The 25,307-nt window shown below is 44.7% G+C and overlaps 1 protein-coding gene across 3 annotated transcripts in view; it reads right to left on the reverse strand.

The window, feature by feature from the left end:
- PAPPA (pappalysin 1) overlaps positions 1-25,307 on the reverse strand; it is a 238,127-nt gene that overhangs the window by 24,023 nt on the left and 188,797 nt on the right. For all 3 annotated transcript variants that reach the window (XR_016438474.1, XM_090021909.1, XM_090021910.1), the window contains exons 16-20: positions 22,858-23,068; positions 19,776-19,947; positions 14,925-15,072; positions 11,014-11,120; positions 1,593-1,664 (exon numbers count right to left, since the gene is read on the reverse strand). Coding sequence is in view for 2 of the 3 variants with exons in the window: in XM_090021909.1 (XP_089878035.1) it covers positions 1,593-1,664; positions 11,014-11,120; positions 14,925-15,072; positions 19,776-19,947; positions 22,858-23,068 (710 nt within the window). In the remaining variant the exon portion in view is untranslated. The remainder of the gene's footprint in view (positions 1-1,592; positions 1,665-11,013; positions 11,121-14,924; positions 15,073-19,775; positions 19,948-22,857; positions 23,069-25,307) is intronic.

Below are 25,307 nucleotides of genomic sequence, written 5' to 3' on the forward strand. Positions count from 1 at the left end.
GCAGGAAGTCTCTGATCTCCTGTGTCCTGGCAGCCCAGCCAGAGCAGAGGGACATGGGGTTTCGACAATCAACTGATTGCAGGACCAGTTTGGACAGCTCAAGTCTCCAACTGAACTCATGGCTGTCCTAGCTGGGGCTGACAATCAGCTGATCATCAAACTACCACAAAGGAGCTGTACTTTTAAAACCTGCTTTGAAAGGTGATGTGTGGACATGTCAATCTTCATTGCAAGACAGGTCATGGTACAACCCATGTCATGACAACTGTGATGTCTCTTTATAGGCTTAAGATAGTACTTTCTCTGATCACAGCAGATTTCCATGCTGGAAACAGAAGTGCCCCTACTCCAGTTGTGGAATACGGTCATTTACACACCACCAAGACATCCTTCAACTTTTTTCTGTGCTGAATTCACTGCCCCTGAGTCTTACCTTGAGCTTTTAGTTAAAATCAATAACCCAGCGGCTCATTCAATATGAACTTATATGGTATCAATTCAAACCGGTGCAAAATGCTTGCTTCCACACAACTTCAGTACTAAACCTTAAACCAGCCTCAATTTGCTCAAAGACGGGACAGGATTTGCTAAGGAGGTTTATGAATCTCATAGTTCATTAGGATGGCAGCTTGAGTTTGTGACAAAACATAAAAGTTTTGCATGCTTTCCAAGTTACATTAGAAATGCTTCTGCGGCTCTCAGTTGGATGCTTATTCAGCTATAATGCATAGGTGGCATTAACAATTACTTAATGCTTGTTTCACAGGGATGGCTCTTGATTCAGAAATAAATTATTACGGGCATGATTTTAGCGCACAGAAAAGTTACGTAGTGGGACCCATCATAAGAGGCTCCTTTAACAGAAAAAAGCATGGTTTGGAGGAGTCACCAGTCAAGTTTGTCTCTTGGTGGCTATTACTTTCTGTTGTGTAAGTACAAAAATGACACATCACATTTGAACAACTCAAAAAAGAATTCAGGAAAGAATTTTTAATGCAGCATAGAAATGTTAAATTTCCTTTTCAACTTCAGTCAGAGTTGGGTGTCTCTCGCTCAAAGACTTTTCAAAGGCCCTTCTTCATCCAGCCATTGCCCAGTTCCTCCTGTTCCAATTCAATATCTGGATTGTTCTTACTATATTCTTTCCTTTAATTTTCCTAAAAACTTATCTCTTCTCCAAAGCCTGGAGGTAACTTGTCCTTCAGAGAGTTGGTTTTCTAATTAGATAGCAGGACTGTTATCCACTTCAGTATAAAGGCAAACAATGAATATAGGGACACAATGATCTCCTAGTCCTAAAAACTGCCAAGGAAAAGGAATCAGATCTATTAGCAGCCTTTATTTGTCCACATTAGATCATGCAAGGCTCATAAAATCACTAGCTGTTATATGAGTTAGTCTTAACCTCAGCAAACATGATCTATTTTTACCATTGGGTATCAGAATTGATGCTGCTGTACCCAATTTAACCACAGCTACAGACAACACCAAATCTTGATCCAGAAAAAGGATTTTTTTAAAGTTTGGCTGTCCCTGTTGTTACTGTGAGATCCAGGCAAACAAAGGTGATGGGCACTAAGTACAATGCTCACCTCGCAGCCTTTGACACAGTGGATCAGCGAAGGGTGAGGGTACCATTTGAGCCCTGCTGTGCAGACAACACTCTGGAGAGAGAGAAAGAGAGAGAGAGAGAGAATGAACTTGATTAAGACAAAGAAATCAGTGTATAGAAAGCCAGTGATCTGGCTTATATTCTGCCCCGCTCCTCCCCAACACACACACCATACCAATGAAGTTCAGTTCCTAACACCTCTTGTATTCTCAGGGCCTGGCTGTCCTCCAACTATTTACAAGAAGTGTTGGACTTGACGCTTGCAATAACAGAACGTTTGAGATTAAAATAATATTTAAGGTTCTCCCCAAGTGTCATGTTCAATATTTCACTTGCGGTGGGGGAATGTGGCAAGCAGAAGCAAAGGCATTGTCCATAATCTGGCAGAGGGAAGTGGGGGAAACATTTAGGAATGCCTTCAGAAGGTTTCCTCACTGCTACAAGGCTCCAGGTTTCAGTGACTGCCCAGGAAGCAGGATGGGGTTGCTGGGGTGAGAGCTGGCAGTGGCACGCAGCAAGTCGTCTGGGAGAACAAAATGTCTTTTAGAACTTTGCAGAAAAGGGAAACCTCCATACAAATCTTTTGCACTGTCCAATGATCATATCCCCATCATAACCACTCAAATAACCCATACGAAGGCTATTTCATTTGATAGGTTTTAGAACAATTTCAACAGAATATTATGGATTTTATCCTTATTAAACATCTGCTGACTTTTCCATAATGGAAACCTGGGAATGACTGACTAGTCGTGGGCAAAATTCTGATATTTCAGGGTCTGCAGAAGGGAGCTGGAAATCTCATAAGAACAAGTCTCATTCCAGCACAGTGGGGACCAACTTTTTTGGCAGGTGTGCTACAAGTTTAGCCCCAGGCTTTCCTGAGTGCTACTCTGATCCCCTTCCCCCTGCCTGATCTACTGCTGCTCCTTGCACCCTCCCTGATCTTCTGCGTGCTGCACAGAGAGGCTCTCTGTGGCACTTGTGAACAGGTCGGATGGCCAGCCTGTTCTAGACTGGAACAGTTTGACTATCCCTATTCCAGTATAAAGGCACTCTTATTTTTAGATTCAGAGTAGTCACAGTTTGCACTGGGAGGAATGGTGCTTTTTCATGCTCAGGCCAGTTGGGGATCATCCTGTTTTCCTTACAATAGCATAAAGTAGATCTACTTAGCTGTATGAGGCATAGTGTAATAAAAACCCAGCTAACTCTGAATATCCTAGCTCAGGTGCCGGACGCTGTCTACTTGCAGGAATATAGAGCTGTGCACTGGCCGATTGACCATATTAAGGTATCTGCTAGGACTGCCTATAATGGGACATACAGTTTTTTCACATCTACACCATTACTCTGAATCCAGTCCTTGCCCTTGGCTCCACTGGGGGAGGAGTCAGGTAAGAAGGCCTCGGTGTTCCCTGGCAAGCAGGGTAAATTAATCAAGCAGTGAAGAGCTACTGTGGCCGAACTGCTTCTGGTGCCCAGACTAGCTTGCACCAGGTCCATGAACGGCAGAAGCTGAACTGGCAGAAGTCTCCTCCTACCAGCAGAATGGCTTGCACATAGACCTTTTTGCTGGCAGAGCTACATCAGCTGTAGAGTGTAATCATTATACACCCCTATATGACACCCCTAAGAGCCAGTGGACAGAAAGGACTGAGCTCCTTGGGTCACCTCTGGCTCCCCATCCTCCTTGCTTATCCACCAACTGCAGCACCCATTTCAGAGGACCATTCTCCATTATCCAGGAGACAACAATATGATTAAGAGAATAGCAGTGATGAAACGGCCCGTTTACAAAGCACGTCAAGAGACATTCGGCAAACAGCTGGGGCAGGGGGTGAGATAGAAGTTTAGGAAAGAAGGGGATTAACATTTGGGAGGACCTGATGCACGAGACTTCCCTTCCCCTGTTTATTTGATGTCTAATTTAATCCATCTGCCAGAGAACCTCAGCATGTTTTTACAGTTTCTGTCATTTAAAGCTTACCTGACGTGTGCGAGAAAAAGGACTTTTATACTATCTGCACTGGACTGTTTATCTTTCCAATGCTCGCGGATTTTCCACTATTAGTCAAGCCCAGCCTGCTCCACCTGCCTTGCAATAGGACCCGTCTGTGTGAGAGGGGAAGAGGCTGGGGGAAGCTGGCAGGGGAAGCGGGGAGGACAATGTTGCTTATCCCCTCAGGGAAGGAGATTGCAGGGTGCAGAGCCCATGCAGGGTCAAGTGTGCTCCCAATGAGTTCTTGACAGACATCTGGAAATTTCAAGGCCAAGGTTGCTGCCTGCCACAAGTGTTAGGTGTTTCCCCTCCTTCTATTTACTGCACTCGGGCTGAAAAAAACGGAGGCAACATTTTTAGGTTTCAAATTAAATAAGTCCAGCCCGCAGGCTGGCAGAGAGGAGATTAAAGACAAGACTCCGGCTGCTTTTCAACCAGGGTTTAAACTGCAGAAGAACTGGCAAAAAACATAGACCTTCCCCAAGCCCAGAGTCAGTCGCGTAAGTGGATATCCAAAGAGACATGGTGCCCTTTGAGAGTGGCGCTAATATCTTGCTAACTTTGTGTATAAGAGTTTAACGGTGAGGAATGGAGCCAGGGTGACAGGCTGGAAAAGGCAGAATACTGTTTATCTACAGAACCAGGCAAACATTTGCAGCAGCAGGACAAACTCCATGATTGCCATCCCCTATTGACTCGCTCAGCTCTTGAGGTGGAGAGGCCTTTCTGTAACCCATCCAGTCCTTTGCCTCTGTTCAAACTGCCCACAAGACTGCAGATTAATACAAGGCAGAACTGTCTCAAGGACACCCAACTGCATGCACAGGCCCTCCTCAATAGATCCTACAGCCCAGGCTAGATACAAACCCATGGCTTAGAGGTGAAAGACTATCTCATCATAAACAGTCTTAGCTGCAAGGCAACACAAGGGGAAAATTAAAACACATAAAAGAGTTGATAGCTTCCGTAAAACACTCCTGGGAAAATGATGATGAGCCACGGAAAAAGAACTCCACCTCTAGCCCTCAACGCCGCAAAGGGTGCTGTTAAACTATGCTTGCCTAAACTTGGCAAGAAAGGAGTATGCATAAAAAAAGTGAGCACCATTTAACCCCCCCAAGTCAATGCACATTACCATGCAGTGTTTTATTGGGTGAACTTCCACAATAGTGAGGACTAATCCTAAAACACTACTCAAAACAGCAGATAAAAATGGGCTGTTTAAGGGGTCAGCCTTTAAATAAAGTAAAAGGGGACTTGGAAGTTGCATCTTCGGAGAAGATGCTTAAGAAAGGATGTTACCAAGTCAGGTCAGTCTCTTGTAAAGAATTTATTGGTCACTTCTGCTGAGCTCATCGGTGCTAAAAGCAAGAAGTTGTTCAGCTTTGTCTGACCCCTCAGGACATACCCAAGGGATAAAATTTCCCCTAGAGTAAGGGACAGCACAAAATGAATGCTCTCAATTAAATCCCACTTGAGAACTAATGCTTAAGTGCTTTATACAATTTCTTCTCGTCCTCTGTGGCGAGAACTGCACCCATATTTTGGAGCCCTATGGGGTGCCTTTGCCCCAGTTATTCCTGTATTAAAATTGATGAGGATGAAACCATGGCTCTTGGGCTGTAAGTGGAGAAGGATTTAGAGGATCCACATTCAGTGAGAATCTCAGGCAGGGAGCTCAAGTTGCTTGTTAATTTTGGGAAGTGAGATCATGAGCCTACCTACACCACTCCTTCTTCCCTGTCAGGAAGGGAGGGTTCAAAGGGGCCAAGGTGTGGGGATGAGCAAGCAGAGAGGGTCTGTGTCTCCCAGCTGGCATGCATTTAGATCCTGGCCAGAAGCAATGGCAGTTTGTACGTGTTTTGGTCTCCAGTCCTTCTCACACATACACAAGGCCAGGTACATCCAGAAACGAGTTGGTGCAGTAGCTTGTTCAAGGGTACATCTTGCATATAGCACAGCTCACCTGGGTTCTGTGATCTTCACTGACATGAATTCATTGCCAGATACTAGTTATTGTATTAGGCCGTGTGTAGACGAAATGAGGGGCATGTATGCACGACACTTTAAAGTGGGCTAAATGCTTTTGCACCGCTTCAATGGTGTCAGTGTTTGCACGCCTTGGTGGTGTATTGCTCATTAATTCCAGCCACTGTAGGAAATTCGGCAGCGTAATGCACCTTAAATGACTTGGGGCACAGCAAACTAAAACGCCTCCAAGGAGTTTTAGTTTGCTACCCCTACAGCTGTGGAGTGAAGCATTGGGCTCCATGCAGCTCAGGGACTTCACAGGAAGCCCTACAGCAGCCCAGGAAGGCAGGCTCCGCCCAAGAAAAGCAGAGAGCCTGTTTGGTTTTTTTTCCACCTCCCCGCTCAAAGCCTGCTGGCCTGCTTGAGCTGCGCGAGGGCCCGGTGCTTCCCTCTGCGGCTGCAATGCCCTCCGGGGCAGCCCGAGCCAGGTGCCTGCAGGCAGGTGCCTCCTGGGTGGGGGTCGCCGCTTTACAGACTTGGACCCTTATGTCAGTTCAGTGTCAGCTACTTTGGTGACCAGCTCTCTCCCAGGGAGATATCCTGGCAGCTGAGTGCATTGGAACTGCTTGAACTACCACCTAATACTGCTGGTATTCGGAGGCACAGAGGCAGGATAGTCCCAAAGACAGACCCTCAACTGTAGACTTGGCTTGCCTTGCTGATTTGCTAAAACCCAAATTCATAGTAAAAAAGCCTTTGTTTCCTATGGCTTTCCATGGCAGGGTGCAAAGGAATGACCTGGTGGGAAAGGGTTGGGCGAGAAGTCTGCTTGCATGGAAATTCATGTGGATTTGGTTTACTGGGCTCTGGTAATAACCGCTGTGGTTCTAATAAATACACAGGTGCCTGGGGCATTGCACAGGCCTACTGAAATAATGCCGACCTTGTTTATCTGACTAAGATGCAACTAGTTTAGAGCAGACATGGAAGACATTTTACAAGGTCAACAAAAGGCATCATAAAAGGGGAAGGGGAAGATCACATTTAATACTCCCTGAACTAAGCAAGAAGAGAATCCCATCTGGCCTCTGGTTATATGAGAGCAAGTGTTCTCCATTCGTTCCCAGGCACTGACACAAAGTCCAGTGACATACGACTCCCTGATGGGCCCCTCTTTTATCTGTTCCTATAACCCAGCTGCCCTTGGATTCAGGCCTTTTTGCATAGTTTTGTATGTTTACTTTGGTCTTGCCCCCACCCCATAAATGCCACCATTCGGTCCCATCTGTAATTTGGTGGCTGCCTACCCATCTTTTCTGAAGGGAGAGGGAACTGAGGTAGGGTCCCATAAGAAGTAAGAGGCAGACAAGCAAATAAAAGTGCCATTTTTCCCATGTTAGGCAAAACCCAGAGGACCTAGATCCTCACCCCAGTCTGGTACCAAAATAGTGTTCTCAATGCACTGAGAAACTAGGAGTTGGGTTAGGTGCCCCCAGGAGATCCTGTCTAAAGTTCTCCTCCTCATACAGTGGTTAGAGCTTAGAAAGGATAAATTATTGGGGCTTATGTGCCCCCATCCAGTCCAAACCAGCACTGATCCAACAGCATTAAGTAAAATACGATGATTAGCAAGAGGTTTCGAGCTTAATGGCATCCATAATTGCTCAGGGAAGGGAGAGGGAACCCCAAACTCAGCAGGAGACTTTTCTGGATTAGTACAGGAGGGTCAAAATCCTGCATCTTAGATTGCCTGAGTTTGGGGTGTGGGGGAGTTTCATACTACCTGCTTTGCTATGATATCCAAGGATATACAGAGCATGCCATAATGCCTTTGAGCACTCTCTTACCAGATTTCTGGCAGTACTGGGTGCACCTTCCAGGCCCTCTGGCACTTGCCATACAGGAACATACTCCTCCAGCAGCGAGGCTGGCATTTTGCATGGCCTCATACTGCACAGTCCCCATCTCTCCAAACTTGAATTGTGGCAAAACGTTTCAGCTCAAAGTTTTTCCCACTCCAAAAAAAGCAGAATTTGGTGAACTAAAATATGCAACAGACTTGAAAATGTTTTGTTGAAACATTTTCTGAATTAAACATTTAGATTTTTTTTTTAATTTGAAACGATACTGAATTTCTAAGTGTGATTCCATCTGAAATACAAGTAAATATATATCTTTGAAGATGAAATGGAATATTTTGTTCTAGGTTAAATAACAAGTGATGTTCATTTGAAAAATATATACGTTTTAACCCTTCAGTTTCTCCAAAAATTGCTAAGTTTTGCCAGAGGTGAACAAATTTGAGAAATAGTAGAACTTCCAGTGAACCAAACAGTCACATTATTTGCAAAGCTCAACTCTGAACAATTCCCACAGGAAAGCTGACCCTTCCCAACGCACATTTCCAATACAGATGTTATTTAAAAGGCACAGAAGAACCTTTTTTTTTGCTCTCCCAAAGTCTTATGTGTATCTGCCTTTTACAAGGCAAACTCCTGGATGGGGCTGCCTCTATCTGTGCCCTTACAATGCTGTACATTATTAGCATTTAACAGTAAGGCATAACAACAGGCCCTTACGTTGGGAGAGTGCTCAGAAATCTTAGGCAAAAGCTACTCTTGTAAATGCTAAAGCCCAGATACTGCTTTTGGGCAACAACTTCGGGATCTGTGGGGTGACAGACTCACTAAGGGCAGAATTTGGCCTGGCACATTAACATCAATGTAACCAGCTTGCAGGTGGGATTTGTTGCTTAGACACTTCTGGCTTCTCCATCCCTTCTATGTCTCCCTGAGTGCTCCAGCACAGACTATATCATCAACAGCAGATGGGGATTGGAGGGGTTAACATGAGTTTTTTCCCTCCAGATTTTGGAACTGACTGGAAATCTCGAAGTGTTGTCCACAGATTGGCTCCAATGGCTAGCACTAGGATTTCTCACTCATCCAAGTTAACCCCATCAGAGCCTTAGCACCATACCCCACCAAGGCAGTGGGGGCCAACCTTTTTGTAGTAGCCCTGCACCTTCCCCAAGTGCCACTCTTATCCTCTTCCTCTGCCCAAACTGCTTTCTGCTCCTTATTCTGTGCCACCTGCGTGAGCTTCTCCTCCACTTTTTGTGCCCTGTCCTGTGTTTCTTGCCTGATCTCCTGCTCTGCTTTCTGCTTCTTGCCCTATCTGCTGCTATGCTGCCTGTCCCCTCCAAGTCCCGCCATCTGCCACACACAGGGGCTGTCCATGACACTTGTGGCACTTGTACCGTGGCTTGGCCACTGCCTTAAGGGATGATACGGACACTGACACTATCGACAAGATGAAAAGATGTTTCCTAGTTGCTCGAAGTAGAACCTGCACCGAATAAATGCTCCATCTCAGCACTTGCAAAAGAGGTAGGTTTATTCATGCTCCGGAGTGGTATAACAGTTGTTTTGCACCCATAGTGCCTGACTTCACCTTCTAACACAGTTGTAGAAGCTAAGACCTTTTAATCGGCTATATATAAACAAAGCATTTGGGGGTCGAGACCCCAGATGTTCACAATCTAAAGCCCTTGCAAGATCACTGATGTAGGGACAAAATGAACTCATACTTAACCACTGTGTTCCTGGAAGCTATCAATTCTCCTCTATACCTCACTCCCCTCCTTCTCCCCCTTTCCTACCATATTTTTCCCTGCTGCCTAATGAGCCCTCCAGAGACCCACAGGTATAAAACTCGTTACAGCTCCCTCTGAGTACCAGCATCAATAAATGAGGGCAGCACAGCAAAGAATGGGAGGGAAGCTGTAGTTTTATTTCACCATGAATTACAAAACCACTTTAAAGTCCAGAGCGCAGGAAAGAAGCAGTGAGAAATTGCCCCTAATACAGAGATAAGGGGTTTTTTATGCTCCACACCAGTAAAACCTAAGCTTGGCCAGTAATATAATCACAGTGTCTGAGGTGCTCAGAGAGAGACGCTGTTTGATTGTAACATCCTGTAGATACTTACTTCCCAGCCCCCTCCTAGGAATTTTTCTGTTCCTCCTTATGCCAGTGTTACAGCACAGCTAGGATATTCAGAAGGGCTTAGCATGCACAGTCAAGCTCACCACACATTTAGGCAACTAAATAAGTCAATGGGTTGTCAAAAGTGTTCAGTTCATTGGGCACATGTTAGCTGCTTGGTTCTTTTCTTAGGGAAAGAAATCTAGCCCTAAGTGTGCAAAATGTGGGTTCATATTTGCCAGAGACACCAGATTTTCAGGAGTTCAGCACTTACAACTGAGGGCAGGTTTCCAAAACAAAGGTGGTAGTGCCAGTTTCAATGGAAGCACCAAAAAGGGCCATATTTTCCAAAGCGTTTCACAGTCAAGTTGCACCAGATATGCATGTGAACACATCCAGAATTGTATCTATACTTCCACAACAATGTGCAAGAAAGTATATATGTTTGCATGTATATATAAAGGCCTTTTTGTATGCATTTCTAGGCAGGAGTGTGCTTTTATGACGGTAACACAAGGCTGACTTTGTATGGATGTGTGTGCCTGTACATCTGAGAGCTGAATTTGTGTATGCCTTTCCAAAACAGTATGGTACATGGGCACATGAACACCAATTTGCATGGGTATTTTATGAATGACTGCGAATATGTAGTTGTGTATATGCATCTTCAGATACATGCCTGAGTATTCTTATTAATGCCCACCTGTGAACATTTAGGGGTACGTAAGAGCGTGTGTATGCATTGTGAGTGTTTGCAGTGTATGCACATTTTCTGTAAGTATGAATCTATGGGTCTGTAGTATATAGTAGGAATGTATGGTGACCTCTGAAATTCACTGATCCAAGTCTACATCTGCCATGAGTAGGGATAGGAGAATCAATACCTCAATTTGAGAGATGAAACATGGGATTCTTTTGTCATCAGGCAGCAATCCAGGGAACAAAGACACACTCCCACCATGCAATGCATAAACAATAGAATAGAAAGCCAACCCCATAGCCTTTCTCTTGTTCTGTTTTGATTTCTCCTGCAGAGACATGTAAAAATGAAGAGTCCACTAATCAGGACTTTTAGGGGCTGTGTGGGACTGAGGGACCTTCCTTGATTCCTTTAACAAGAGGTGGAAGTGTATGTCTGATGTTGCACTGAGAAACCTCAGAGATAAATGATAATACAGAGGAACCCTGGAACAGGAAGGTGCCACTTCTTTGCACCCCTAAAGCAACATAAGAAGGCCACAGTAAAGGAGACTTAGCACTGGAGCCCCTATTGATAGCCCTGACAGAAGGCTGTAAGCTCTTTAATCACAGGGATCATAAGAAGGCTACTCTTTGGACAATGCTGTTCCTTGATTCCCCACTTCAGAAGTGTGCGTTTGCCCACGCTGTGGGCACATTGAAGTCTGTGGGCTGAGAGGAGCATAATATCAACACCCACTGACCTTCACTCGTTGAGGATTCATCCAGTGCTGGATGTCTTGCAAGGTCTCATTTGCACGCAGCAGGATGGGTTCATTGTGATCCAGGCATGAGGTGGTACACTCAGCTCCTTCACAGAACATGCAGAGGAGGACAAAAAAAAAAAGCCAGCAGTGCATTATTTTACCACCATAATTTCAATTATCTGAATAACACCCAACTATCTCACCTGCAAAGAGATTGCTACAGTCTGCTATAATGGAGCCCTTTAGACCCGACGAATATCACAGCCTCCCGGGATTTATATGGTCATAAGATAATGACCCCATTGCGCAAGTGCTAATCTCGGCGACTAAAGGGACATAGGAGTTGTTTCTTAATGTGACCAATGAATTAAGGTAATTAGCTATCACTGTGGCTACTAATCCAGGGACCAATGAGGGGTGCATTCACTTCCTGAAAGATAACGATGGAAAGCATTTCTTAATGCTGATCTACTCCACAAGGTCTTTCTGGAGATGTGAAGCGATTAAGCAGAGGCCAACAAACTCATCTCAGTTATGACATGCACAAAATGCCAATGGCCTCATCTTCCCAGATTAAAAGATCCTTCAATGATGTCCCTTGCATTGATATTGCAGGCTGGCTGTTACCTAAGCCTCATGTTTGACAAGAAGTAAGCAGAGAGGTAATGACTGCTTTGTTCACATGTAGACTTGCATTTTCTCTGATTAACTGTCATATCCTGTGGGATTCCTGTCCTTTCCTTATTAAACCATCCTGCGGTACTCTGCAGTAATATCCCAGAGCCCTATACTGACTCAACCATAAACCCTAGTGTGTTGGACCATTACCATTTTCCCTCTGGAAAATCACTCTTAAATGGCGCAGCTGCTGCAAACATGTCATTAGGATTTCCGAGCTCCAATCAGTGTGAGCAGGGGAATTAATCTGTGGCTTAGTTTGGACGGCTATACCTTTGGCTCAAAATTTACCACTGTCTGAACGGGCAAATTAGGTGTCAGTAGAGCCTGAGGGGTCACACTGACCCTGGCTGAATACTACTTTTTCCCCAACTGCTTCCACCTTCATGCTTTCTGTCATGCATAAGAGCCAGTTGGAATAACACCGAAGCCAGTTTGGTTAATTGTGGGAAGCTCACTAAGAAGTCGGGCTTTGTTTTACTTCCTTTGCATGGGCAGTAGCTGCCCAATGGACTTGACTGAATACTGCTTGTTAACACAAGACCCATTAAAAGTGAGGCAAAGAAGAAAGTCCTTTTCTGAGGGACACTGAGAAGGCTTCCAAAATCTGGATATGATCCTGAGAGGTGGTGTTAACCAAAAGTATGGGTTGTGCTTCCATCTGGCGAGTATAACAGCCTACAGCAACTGCTAAGCCTTAATGGAGAGACTGCTTTAGCTCAAGTTGCGGAGGTCCGTTCTATGATGTTGATGGTCCAAGATTCAAGCTATTCCAGGGGTCTTGTGATTGAGCTACCTCACTTCTCACTATGTGCCAGTCTCCACCCTGCTCAGGGTTGGGAACCATAGACCTTACTTCTGAGCAAAGCTACTGCAGCTAAATTAACAAATGTCTGGAAAAACACAGTGAGATGAAGGGGTCAGGAAAGTGGCACCCATCAATGCACAAACAGTGGCTGAAAACCCTCCTCATTTCCAGCGTCTAGAGCTTCCCCTTGGAACAGGAGATCAGTATTTCTTTTCTGAAAAAAATGGCAGGTCCTGTTAGGTAACCAAAGGTCACGTCATCTCAAGGGCACCATGCCTTGTCAAATTAAGAATCGCTGCTGGCCGCTCACTGCTCACTCTCTTTCTGACTCCACTCTGCTATTTACACTTAGGAAAAGGAGCGGGTCTGAATTGTTTTGATATATGATCTGTAATTGGCATCATTACAGAGCAGTGATCTCATCCAGGTCGTGTTCTTCTCCCCTGGGATGGAACTTAAGCTGGTTCCTGGTACCTTACAATGGCTGCAATATAATGAGGGCTCTGCGCAAGAGGGAACACTTTCTCTGAGTTCAAACGTGCAGCAGCAGAGGAGTGGGGGGAGCTCCAGGGACGGGCTGGGGTGGAAGGGGCCCAGAGTGTCTTTCTAAGGCTGTGTGTACTATTGCTCACATTCAAATGCTGCAATGTGGAGACCTCAGGGAAGAAAGGTGCAACTTGGCATGGAGAGCTGGGGACTCCCATGTGACGCAGCAATGCTGACCACTAGGAAAAGCAGTCCAAAACAAATCAGTCGCTTATTGAGTAATTAGGCTCCATGGAAAGGAGAAGAAGGACGGAGAAGAAGGACCCTATGAAGGTCTCTCAAAGACTCTACTGGCATTTGTGCTTGTCTTTCTGAGCATGCTGCTTAACCCAGTGTCACCTCCTTTCATGGAGGAGGTCTGGCAGAATCCTGCCCTTCCTGGAATCAACCACTGGTTTTCTGTCCCTGTGCATCTAGTCCGGACTATTTACCCTCAGCTGATCTGGCCATACTTACACCTCTGTCCTCACTCATCCCTGCTTCCATACCCACCCCTTCTGCAACCCAGTCTACAAGACCCACTCTCTTAATATTTTCCACAGTTGCTGTGCCACGTGTACAGTCATACTGGTGGTAGCAATGGAGTCAGGGCATGGAGGTAGACAGAGGATAAGTGTTGTACAGTCATATCATCTGGATCTGCACTGAGCAGGATTAGATGACATGACAGTCAAACACCTAAGAGCTGCTAGCACGTCCACTCCAGCAGAGCTGCACTGCTGCCAGTGCACGGGTAGGAGATTACCCGAAAGATACTATTGAAGATACACCCTTTGTTTCCTTCTCCTTGACTGAACTCAGGTCTTTTCCATACCCCCTTATGTTTGCTGCGCTCTCACATTATTATTGTTGTTATATTTCAGTAGATCCTATGAGTACAACCAAAATTGGTACCCTGTTGTGCTATGAAACTGTGAAACTATGGTCCCACTAAACAGACAGTTCATTTTCCTTTAAATTATTGCTAACCCCTGATCATTATCCTACAGCTTTGTTTCAATACCTTCCAGCATCTTTTAAACAAATAAATGCATAATGAGAATGCATTCAAAATAAAGAACTTACAAGATACAATGCAATTACCTGTGTGTGTAAATGCAGGTGCTTGCACAAACAGATACAGATAAATCACATGATCTATCCCCTTCTGCCTCTCACCTGTCTGTTCTCTCTACACACATATGTAGAGACAAATTCCACAGGACATATACTTTGCCTCCTTTTGCATCTTTAAGATGATAGGCAAGCCTATAGATTGCTGGAAGTTGTAACAATTAATAATATGAGCAAGTATGTATGTTTGTGCCTGTAGAAGTGACAGCAATGGTTCTTGTTTGTTTGAGAATAAACAGAGCCATGTGAATGAATTTACATTTGCACAGGAATATCTATGCATGTGTGAGTGGAAAGGCATATGTGTCGGGGAGCATATGCATGTACATGTGTATGTATATGGCTACGGGCCTGTACTCCTGCAAGCATACTTTTCAGTCTCTCAGTATGCGTGTAACTGCAATAGAAAACACACAACACTGGCATGTTTTCTTCATTTAAAACATCAGATTGGATTTGCTGCCTTTGCAGTTTGATCCCTGGCACTGTCCATTAAAGTAAAAGGACAACAAGGGACATGGTAGAAGTAGGGATGCTGCAGAGGAAGCCAGCATATGTTAGCTGGTATCTGGCATCTGAAAGCCTCACGTTCCCTGAAAATAATTCCCTGAAAATCCTCTAATTAGCTGCTTCTCACTCAGACAAATTGGTCCGTAAGAAAAGGTGACCTCAAGGACTTTGCCTCCTTCCTCCCTCTTTCCCTCCCTCCCCAGTTCCCCAATGGCAAGCAGAACAGCTGCGGCCATGGCATTAGTTCATATACCTATTCCGTAGCCATTAGCACACTTCAGCTTAAGATTACTGTTGAGCTGAGTAGGAAGAGAGCACTGGCCCTGCATCTCCCTGCAGAGGTGAAAGGAGCCGCTCCAGGTGCCATCCTTCCGGCAGTGAATCACGTTGTTGCCACGGCCCTGAACACGAGAAAAATAAAATGTAGTCAGCAAAATAATACAATAACCAGGATAAAAGTGGAAGCTGAAGTTCTCTTGACGCTGGGTAAGCCTAGAATTTGGGCTTTCAGCCTAGAGAGTACGACAAAGAACAAAGAAAAGACATGCTGTACTTACACGTACACACACACTTTAAGAGTTTCCTATGTAATATGATGACTTTTAAAAGCTATTTGCAAGGTCTGTATCTCAAAACAGCCCCCCCCCCCAACCAGTACAAAGGGACATTCACCCAATTTTCCCTGTTTGCTGATTCTGAGATGTGTGAGAGGAGAGCAAGCAGCCTTTCTTCCTCTTCCCATTTCCTAACCTACTTACGTCATCCTCCTTTGGAAGGAGAGAGAGATCCCCAGGGCCCAGCTGAAGGAAAAAGAAAAGCCGGACACTGCACTGGGGAGGCGTAGTTTAGGCTGAGGGCAATCTTTAGAGCTTTGCCATCCTGACCGAAAGCAAAGACAGAGCCCGATGCAGAGAAATAGAAAGAGGTGTAGAGAAAGAAATCATCCAGCGTGGAGGGTGAAGGAGGGGGATGGAATAGAAATGACATTTCTCATACACAAAGATCCTTAGTTAGATACTGAAGGAGGAAAGACAATGTCCAAGGGGAAATCTCATGCCCTTTAGAAACAACCAAGTGGTGCACAAGGCTTCCTTTTGCCAAGCTATGCATGCGGCTCCCAGGGAGTCCTGCACGAGCTGTCTGTGGGATCAACAAACCTAGCTCTTAGGGGGGGAAGCAAGAGACACTCAAAAGGAGGGTACTTCTTGGGCCTGGGGTTTCTAGCTTTCAGCGGATGCCGGCGTGTTTTGCACTTGGCATAGCGTGCACTTGGCTCCCAGCTTGCTATGCAACAGGAGTTCATGGAGTCCATGTACTTGTCACAAAGGGACCGAACCAGACAGTCGCTGTGAGAACTCTTGTGGGATCTATGTGCCTGAGAAGGGGCTCGATGAGACCTAAAAACACAATGTTCAAGGGTGATACAGCTGGTCTTCTCTGTAGCCTGCTGGGTTGGATCTTTAGTTCATTTATTTCTCTGCCTGATGATGATGGCACCATTTGAATTTGGATTGGCTACAGCCATCACTGGCTCACAGGTAGCCATGGGAACAGCATAAAAGCTCAAACTAACTGAAGACTGTCAGGTGAGGTACCACAACTTTACCTCCTTGCTTTGCTTGCTGTTGCTTGGGTGTTATGAAACCAGAAGCCTCCAAGTGAGGGGGCACGCTTCCAAAGAGCAAGAGGAAGTTCTTGTGGCGATATAGAAAGAAAGGGATTTAAGTGGGGAACATCCTCTCCCCTCCTCATTTCCCTAATTTGATCTGTGAATGAATAATAAAAATGAGATGAGGAAAAAGACCCACTGGGTAATTTTGTCCACTCTCCTGACAATCCCAGACTTGGTTCCTATGCTACTGTATAACATTTCCTAGAGGTGTCAGCCTAGTCTGCAGGCACTGTAATAGTTTTCTTGCAAACTCTTACTTCTCTCTTTCTTATGACCTTGCAACCTCAAGCTGTAAGGTGCATGTATGAAGCTGATCCCTGACACTCAACCAAATGCTTCAGGTTATTAGGTTCACTTCATCTTCTGGGGGCATAAGTCCATTCCCTGAGGTAGCAAAAGAAACATCTACTCCTGACTGCAGCCAAAGGCAGGGTCCTGGAGTAGGTGGGACTTTGGTCTGATCTAATACAGGGATTCTTATCTGATGCTTGCAGTGCAATTTTTACCAGGCCTAGAGGCATTAGTTTGGATCTGATTTTCTAGACAAAGGACCCAGAAAAGGAAGAGCTTCAAAGCATACGTGTATGCATACCTGCTTAAATAGTCATTGCACCTTGGGGTTCAACTTATCTGACTACTTCCAAACACTGTGAGTATAAAATGCTTCTGGCCAGATTCTCAAATGGTTAATACCCCTTTGCCCAACTCAGATGGAAAATTCCTGCAGAGAAACCACCCACTCACTCCCAGACTCCGGTAATTTTACTGAACTTCACTTTACCCCTACATTTCCCAACCCGTGGTGGCATCCAGCGGAGGTCAGGGAAGGACACCTGCATTATTCTAAGCTCTCACTGGCATGGAATCCATTAAGGTTCCCAAATCAGCAGTGCTCAGCAGAAATCTAAGTGCCATGAGGCTTGGTGCTGTCTCTCAGAATCAGAGAGCTGTAAATGGCTTCTTGACAATGTCAACTCTCCCAATGCACCCAGATTTTTGAGCAGAAAAGAACCACATCTTATTATTCCTTTTTCTATAACCAGGTGGGAAGAAGATGATAATCAAAAGTTGCATGGGTATTGGGGATTTAGCATGCATGGCATATTGCCATAATTTGAAAAAATATGCACATTGAAAGTAACTTTTAAGGGGCCTGTAACTTGATTCACGTAGCTGGCTTTGCTTGTGTTATTATTGTCTGAAGTTCTCTGAGATCTCTGGATGTCCACTCTTATAATAATGTCCTGTCCATCGTTCCCCACCCCGCATAATCTCTTGTGGAAATCCCTGCTGTGCTCCTCTCTTGGATGCAGTGTGCATTATCACCTCATATTTCTGAGAGTGTCTTAGAGAGTTTTAATCCTTAAATAATTAACACCTCTTGGGTGGGTTAGTCTGGGGGAGGGGTTCTCTCCTTTTTATAATGTGTTTTCTGTGGTATTTGGAGACACCTTTCTCTGGAAGTCCCTTTTTTTCCTAAGCTGCGGCTTGCCTCTTCGCCAGAGCTGCTTTCTGGGCTGACTGTTCACCACAATCTCTCTTTAAAATGAATAGTGTCATGCCAAAGTGTACCAAGATGCTTCTCACTTTACCACATGCGGTCTCTGTATCTCAGCTAACCCTTAGTTCTTGGCCTGCTTCTTTTTACACTTCATTGACCTCTCAAAAATGCACAAAACATATAGCATCCTCCAGGGCTCATTGCCATGCATGACTGTTGCTGCACTTGCACTAGTCTCATCATGACTTACAGGCCCCATGTCACCACTATGTCTCCCCTTCTATCGCACAGGCCACATAACTCTACCTGACCTCACAGCACCATACAAGTCCTGCTGTGCCACCACCATGCTCCTATTTCATCTCACAGGACTCATAGCAGTACACTGACTTTGTAGCACCACTCCTTCCTTCCTTCCTCCACCTCCCAGTCCTTCACTATGTTGCACAGCTGACCCTCACTGAATTTCATTGGCCTCATAATGCCAAGCAGGACTTTTAATCTCACACAAGCTGGATAACCCCAGCCAGCTTTCTCGGCACACTTCCAGCAGACCTCAAACCGAAGATCTGCTGTGCTTCATGGTCCAGTGTCCTTCTCACCAAGAAGGCAGGTCAAACGTATGAGAAGTAAGGATGGAAAGAAATATTCTCTACTGCCAGTTTAAATATGTAAAACCCAACTCCTCTCTCTTCCTACCTCTTGCATACCTACCTCTCTTCCTACCTCTTGGAGTAAGTGTCAGTTCTTTCTCAACATGCCCTCAGAAACTGCAATTATATTAAGACTATTTTGGCAGCATGCTCTCTGCTTTTTGCACTAAGGACAATAGCAGGAGCATCCAAATCCCCCCACCTTCTCTTACCAGCTTTTTTTTTTTTTAAGCAGAGGCACTTTGCGGAGAAGTTGTTTACCTTTCAAAAGCAAATTATCTTTTGCTTAGAAAAAACTCTAACATTTCAAACTGAGCTTTAATTTCTGGAGCAGATCAGCATAGCTCCATGGAAGGATTTGGCCCTGATTGTTTAATGACAGGTCTTTGGCCAAAGAAACCCAAACAGTTCAGTGAATTGTATGCATGGATTTAACTGCCAAAATCCATATAAACTACTATATGAAGTATATGCCTATCCAGAACAGGGGAAAGAAAGCCTGAGGTTGAACTAAAGGTCTTGTAATGAGCAACACAGGTGATAAGAGTCGCTGCTCATTCATCCTTAGTAACTGCTTCCCAGCTCCCTCCTGCAGCAGTAAAATACTAGACGAGGTATTAACTAATATCTATCTAGATTATAAGGCCTTCAGGCCCTCTTTTTGTCTGGAAAGCATCTAGGTGCATTGTACTCAATGGGTACAATTACCATTGTAATAAAATTATAATTCCACGTGCATTAAGTTATCTCTTTGACCTTTTTTATGCCTACTCTGTCACACACACACACACACACACACACACACACACACACACAGAGCAGCTTCAGGCCTGGTAAGTATTTCAAATACATTCATGAAAGGCTCAAATTGGCTAAAATGTTACTCAAATCACTGCATGGTTCACCTGTCAGAAAATAACTGAGACAATACCTCTCAGAAAAAGGAGTATCGAGTGACACTGATTGTCCATTTGCCCACATAAAAGGAGGACAGAGACTCTCACATAACCTTCAGCCAACCATTAAGAGGTCTTATAGGAGAAATGGAGTGGTCATTCACACTGAAGCGCAACAGTTTGTATTTTACATAACTGACACGATATTAAATATCCTCATGCCCTGCAAAAGAACCTGGTAGTTGTGGCCTTTAACTAGTTCCCAGAGTGGCCCCACAAAGGTTCAGTCACTGAAAGAGCAGGGCCTTATACTAAAGATTAACCAGAAACCAGTGCCTGGTGTCTTCGGTTATTTGGACAAAAAAGAAATAAAGAGACTCACTGATTGATTGTCATCATCTTCACACTTGATCCGGCACTCGCTGTTGAACTGGAAGCCATTGGTGCACTGGTAAAGTCCATGAAACTTGGAAGGTGGAGGCTCACAGGTCACGGGCACACATGCTCCAGCCACCCAGGTGCCATCTTGCGTGCACTGGATCTTAAAGGCCCTCCTTCCAGGCAGAAACAAACCAGCATATTTACTGAACAGCTAAATCAGCTACAGTTCTACAATATCTCAGCTTTTTTAACAGGCTGCTAGAGAAGGGTGTGCTTAGGCTTTTAAGGATCGGGGAACAAGTTGTGAATTTGCGTCATGAGGTCCAAGAGTGAAAATAATTATTATTTGCAAAGCCAACATTCAGTCTGTTAGCCCAAACCCCTCTTCTGCCTTTGACACATCTCCCAAGAACACTGCTTCCCGAGCTTGTGGGCTGTGGTTAGTTTGAAGTGGGTGGCAGAGAGTCAGAAATGTATGATGGCAGCAACCCTTTCCCACAGAGTTTCAAAGGGGACTCCCCAGGTTGCATATCAAAGGGGTGTTTCTAAAGTAGCAAAAACTGGTTTAGAAGTGTCAGCTAAGATTTTCAAAGAGCCCAAGGGATTTAGGTGTCAAAATCCCACTGACGTTTAACAGGGATCAGGTATCTAAAGCCTCTAAATTTCCATGCAACTCACTCTTGTTACCCACTCTTTTGGGGAGATTTATGGTATGGAAAACTTGCATTACTCTTTGCTAAGAGGAGGTTTCCTTTCATTCCTATGGGATTCTTTGCAAACCTTAGCCCATCCTCAGCCTAGTTTCAATCTCTACATGAATTGGTGGGTTTTCCTCTGCACTTCCGTAATCCTGTATCTTTAGTAGTCCTTCTACAACTCTATACCACTGAACACATTTCTATAACTAGATCCGTCTCAATTATGGGATGTTTTTGGACAGGGACAACCTTGCCTTGAGCAGGGCACTATATTATTGAAAGGACCCTGAGGTCTCTACCAGCCCTACTTTTTCTATGACTCTGATTTTATGATTTACTGCAGATACATTATCCAGTTTATTTAATCAACTTTTCTGTTGGTCAAGGAACATTCTAATTTGCCAATTTAGTCACTGGTTTTAACTGTTTGATAAATAGTTTATGTGGATGTGAATTGCCAGCAACCATTTGCTTTTTGGAGTCACTATTTGGTACTCACTAGTCACCTGGGGCATTGTTACACGTGCTCCAGTGCATTCGAATTAGAACGTGTTGAGCAGACTCAATTAATCAAGCCTGGTGGAGCATTATAACGAAAATAACCTAGCGTGCTGCAGCATCTCGTGTATTCAGTATCCTGTATTTCAAAATGGCAGTGGGGCACATCTGTCCTTGCTGCCATTTTGAAATGCAGGGTGCTGAATAGATGAGACACTGCGGGTGTTATAATTAAAAAAGTTCCCGAGAGCTGTGCTAATTCAAATGCTCACCCCTACCCCAGAGCAGGTGTATAGGTGCCCAATGTGTTTTAACCACCTAAACCATATGACATTGTTTCTGCTCTCTCACTGGACAATTGAGTTTTTTGTGTTTTGTTGTTGTTTTTTTAAATAGGTAGATAACTATTGCTGAAAGGTGAAGCATAAATTATGAATACTAAATAATTAATTATCTTTTTGGAGTATGGATACTTTTGTTCAGATATGAATATGAAGGTTTGTGTAAAAAACAGGCTTTCTCCAAACCTTTATGTGAACAAAGCATGTTCACCTGCCAGGTCAACAATACTTAATACAAGGAGGTCTGAACAGGATTCAGAATCTGAGTAGATGCTTGAAAACATTGTTCTTTCCATGTATAAATAGCACCGTCTACACCCCATGTGATCTCATCTTGAATCTCTTAATCATAGGATAGCACTATAATTCTTTTCCCTCATGGGGCCTTCTATAATTCGTTGCTGTTCACAACAACTGTCAGCACGCATCAAGTATGTCTACAGGTCTGGGATGCTCTACAATAGGGGTGCTCAACTCCTGGCCAGTGGGACATATTAGCCTGAGAAGCCATGCCATCCAGCCCAAAAGGGTTCCTCATGCGTCTGGAAATTTGGAGGTAAGGATGCAGTAACAGCATTAAAATTGATGCTCTTCTGCTGCCAAATTTCTTGACCCATGGGGAGCCCCCCAGGCTGCATAACATGCACTGCATGCTAGATCATTCCAGTTTGTGGCTGGATTTGTGCATGTGAGATCGAGTTATACATGTGTTGCTGGATCTGGGCACATGGGGTTGCACCCATGGACCAATCTCAAGAAAAATATGACCCACAGACTGACCTTGCACCATTACCTGGCTCAGGAGGCCACAAGGCTGGGCACCACTGCTCTACAATAATTTTTGGCTTTTCAAGCAATCCAAGAGCACAGTGACAGAGCAGTTAAGGTTCTTGCTTGGGCAACAGAGATGTGAATCCAAGCCTAGACCAGTGCCAAAGACTGCTTTCAACCGACCCAGCTGTAAATGGGCACCTGGACATTTTGGGCTGGGGAATCAAAGGCAGCAAGACCTGATTCTAGTCTTTTTACTCCCTTGTGTGCCACTGGCTAGAGAAACTGATAAGATTTAGACACACTGATTCTCAACCGGAGTGCTGTGGCACCCTGAAGTGCCTTGAAATCCTTTCAAGGGTGCCATACACTGTCAGCACTGTTCAGTGTGCAAACATGATTCACAAGACAAACCCAGAGTTTTTAAATAGGAATCCGTACCGTTAAAAACATTCTGACCTGCTGGGGTCTTTCTGAGTTCTTTGAAACAGATGAATTGTTCTATTATTTTTCTGTAGTCAAAAAAAAAGTGGAAACTAAGAGCTCATATTTTCCGACGGGTGCCTCAAGTCTATCACAGGGTGCCCTGAATGTACGGGGGGTGCCTTGAGTCTACAAATGTTGAGAACCATTGTTCTAACTAGTCTAACCCAGTGGGCTCTCTACTTCAGCAGCCAATGAACTCTTTTGCCTCATCCCCCTCCTCGCCTGGGCATCTTTTAAATCCATGACTTTCTGGAAAGGGCTGCAGGCTTGGTGTTGCTGTTGCACTTACTTCCTTGCCTTCCTGGACAATCCAGGAACATGGTAGCCTGGTTTGCACTTGTACTTGCAAAAGGAGCCCACTTTGTGCTTATCGTCACGGCAGCGGGCAGTCTGTAGATCTGCATTGGGAACTACCGATGGAGCCCGACACATCAGCTCACAAAGGGCCTCGGGGAAAGACCACAAGCCATCTTCCATGCAGGTCAAGTTGCTGTTGTTTCCTAGGGAGGATAAGATTGCAAACGATAATGAGAGTTCTGTTTTCCTTGGGCAGTTTAGTTGATCAGCATCTTAAAGCTTTGACAAAAAAGGATCCATTCGTTTCTGAAATGGCTTCATTGATTCCAATGGAGTTACGCCTGCTGTAGTTCCTGTATCTTTGGTATTTTACTCTGTATGTACAGAAACAATAAAATTTACCTTAAACAAATAAACACATCCAAAAGCCAATACTCAGCCAAAGACCTAATATTACATTAAAACAACAATCTAGACCTGCAGAGACAACACTTCATTCAGACTGCCAGGTACATTTTACTCAACAGTCATCCTCCTCCTACCTGATCAAGAAATAACGTTGACTAACTCTAAAGCAAGTCCCATGTAGTCTCCATGATATGACAGGATGAGGCAGGAAGACTGGGATTCAAAGAGAAGAATCCCCAGGGCTCTGTAAGATAAGCAGAGGAGTCTTCCTGGCTCTACACAAAGATAGATAGACCTTCTTTAAGCCATCACTGGCTTTTTCTCTTCCCTTCCCAATTTCAGCTCATTGCTAAGGTATTGCTGTGAAAAGTCTCTTGCTCCTCTGATCTGACTTTTGCCCCAGCTTGCTCCTCTGGTCTGACTCATGCTGCAGTTCTGCAGCCCAGTACTGCTGATATACTTGCTGCTGCAAAGTGATGAGCTGTGACATTACGCACAGTGGCTCCCCATGATTGAATTAGCAATGAGTCATTCAACTTTCATCCTCAAGAAGCTCAGTAGCAATGCCTGTTTATCATCATCTATGGCAATATACCAAATGATACCTACACCATATTACTTCAAAAGTGCAAGAAGACCAGAGCTGTGAACTCTTCAACCTGATTCACAAGTGATGTGGCCAGATCCACAAGTAGTTGACCAGTCAAGGACCCGGTCACCTTTTCCTGGCATTCTGCAATGTTTGGTGTGAAACACTTCAACTTTTTATTTGGGATGATTTTGCCCCTCTCAGATTTGACTAAAACTTCTATTTTCACGTTTGCAACATTTCTCCCCTGAGACATTTTCCATATGTTTTCACTGAGAAGCAACTTTCCTCTTGGAGACTGCCTCATGCTGGACTATTTTCAAAACAGGGAAAATCATGAGCAGTTTGCTTTTTCACTGTGAGGGACCTGGCTGTAGTCATACAGTTAAGGCTGAGTTGAACTTTACACTTAAAATAGGGATTCAACCACCTTGTCCGATACAAAGAGTGTAGTATATCCTCCTACAATATTAAAGGTATTTCATATGCCCCATCTGGAATTCACAACTAGCACTCGTAGAAGAGGTGACGCTGTACACACACAAGAGCTTTACATGTGTAGTGTGCTTAAATATATAACACCACTAGGGATGAGTCGAGAGCTAATGGGTGACAGGCTAATAAAACTTCAGCACTTTTTCAAGTTAACGGTGCCTCCTCCCGGTGTTACCAGAAGATCTCATCTGGGACTGTAGGCACCAGTGAGAAGCGTAACAAATGCAGGGAGACTCTGACGGGAACTCTGGAACGGAAGCAGAAGTAAACCAGGGTGGGAACTCACCCGGGAAAACAAAAAAAAACAACCAGTAGTGGGAGGGAAGAAGGGAGCAGAATATATGCCTGACTAAAGCAGCTAGAAGACCAAGGTGGAGAAGACAGAGGAGAAAGGTCAGGGTAGGATGGACTGAGGAAGGAGCATAGCAGCGAGAGGGAAGAAGGTATAGCTGGGAAGTGTGTGGGTGCCATTGGGAGATGGAAACTCAAGTCTTCAGCTTCCGAAATAAGCAGAAGCAGCATAAAGGTGAGCCAGACATTGGAAATAGAGGAGACATGGGAAGGAGGAAGACAGAGCAAGGAAACATGCTGCTTTGGTACTGGCAGAGTTCCAGGGGCCAGAGCCTCGGCTGTGCCAGAGAGACTCAATCTGTGCTTCCAATCAACGATGGGATGCTCAAAAGCCCAGGGGGCCACTCTGTCCATTGCATCATCCTGTGAGACTCTGGGAAGACAGGGGCCAAAATCCTGTGATCTGAATGCGCTGAACAGATGCACTGCTCTGGCTGGAATTAATCCAATGGAGCACAACTTCCTCCTCCAAGCCTGAGAGCGTTTGGAGGGAGAATCCCAATTCCTTGATTAATAATAAGCCAGGTTGCATTTTGTGCTTGGTGAGGACAAGTGAGAAAAAGGAGAAGGAACTGAGTTCATCCGCTGGATGTCTGCCA

The sequence above is a fragment of the Crocodylus siamensis genome, chromosome 11 (genome assembly GCF_052110815.1).
Source record: "Crocodylus siamensis isolate JL-2025a chromosome 11, ASM5211081v1, whole genome shotgun sequence".
NCBI classification, from domain to species: Eukaryota; Metazoa; Chordata; order Crocodylia; family Crocodylidae; genus Crocodylus; species Crocodylus siamensis.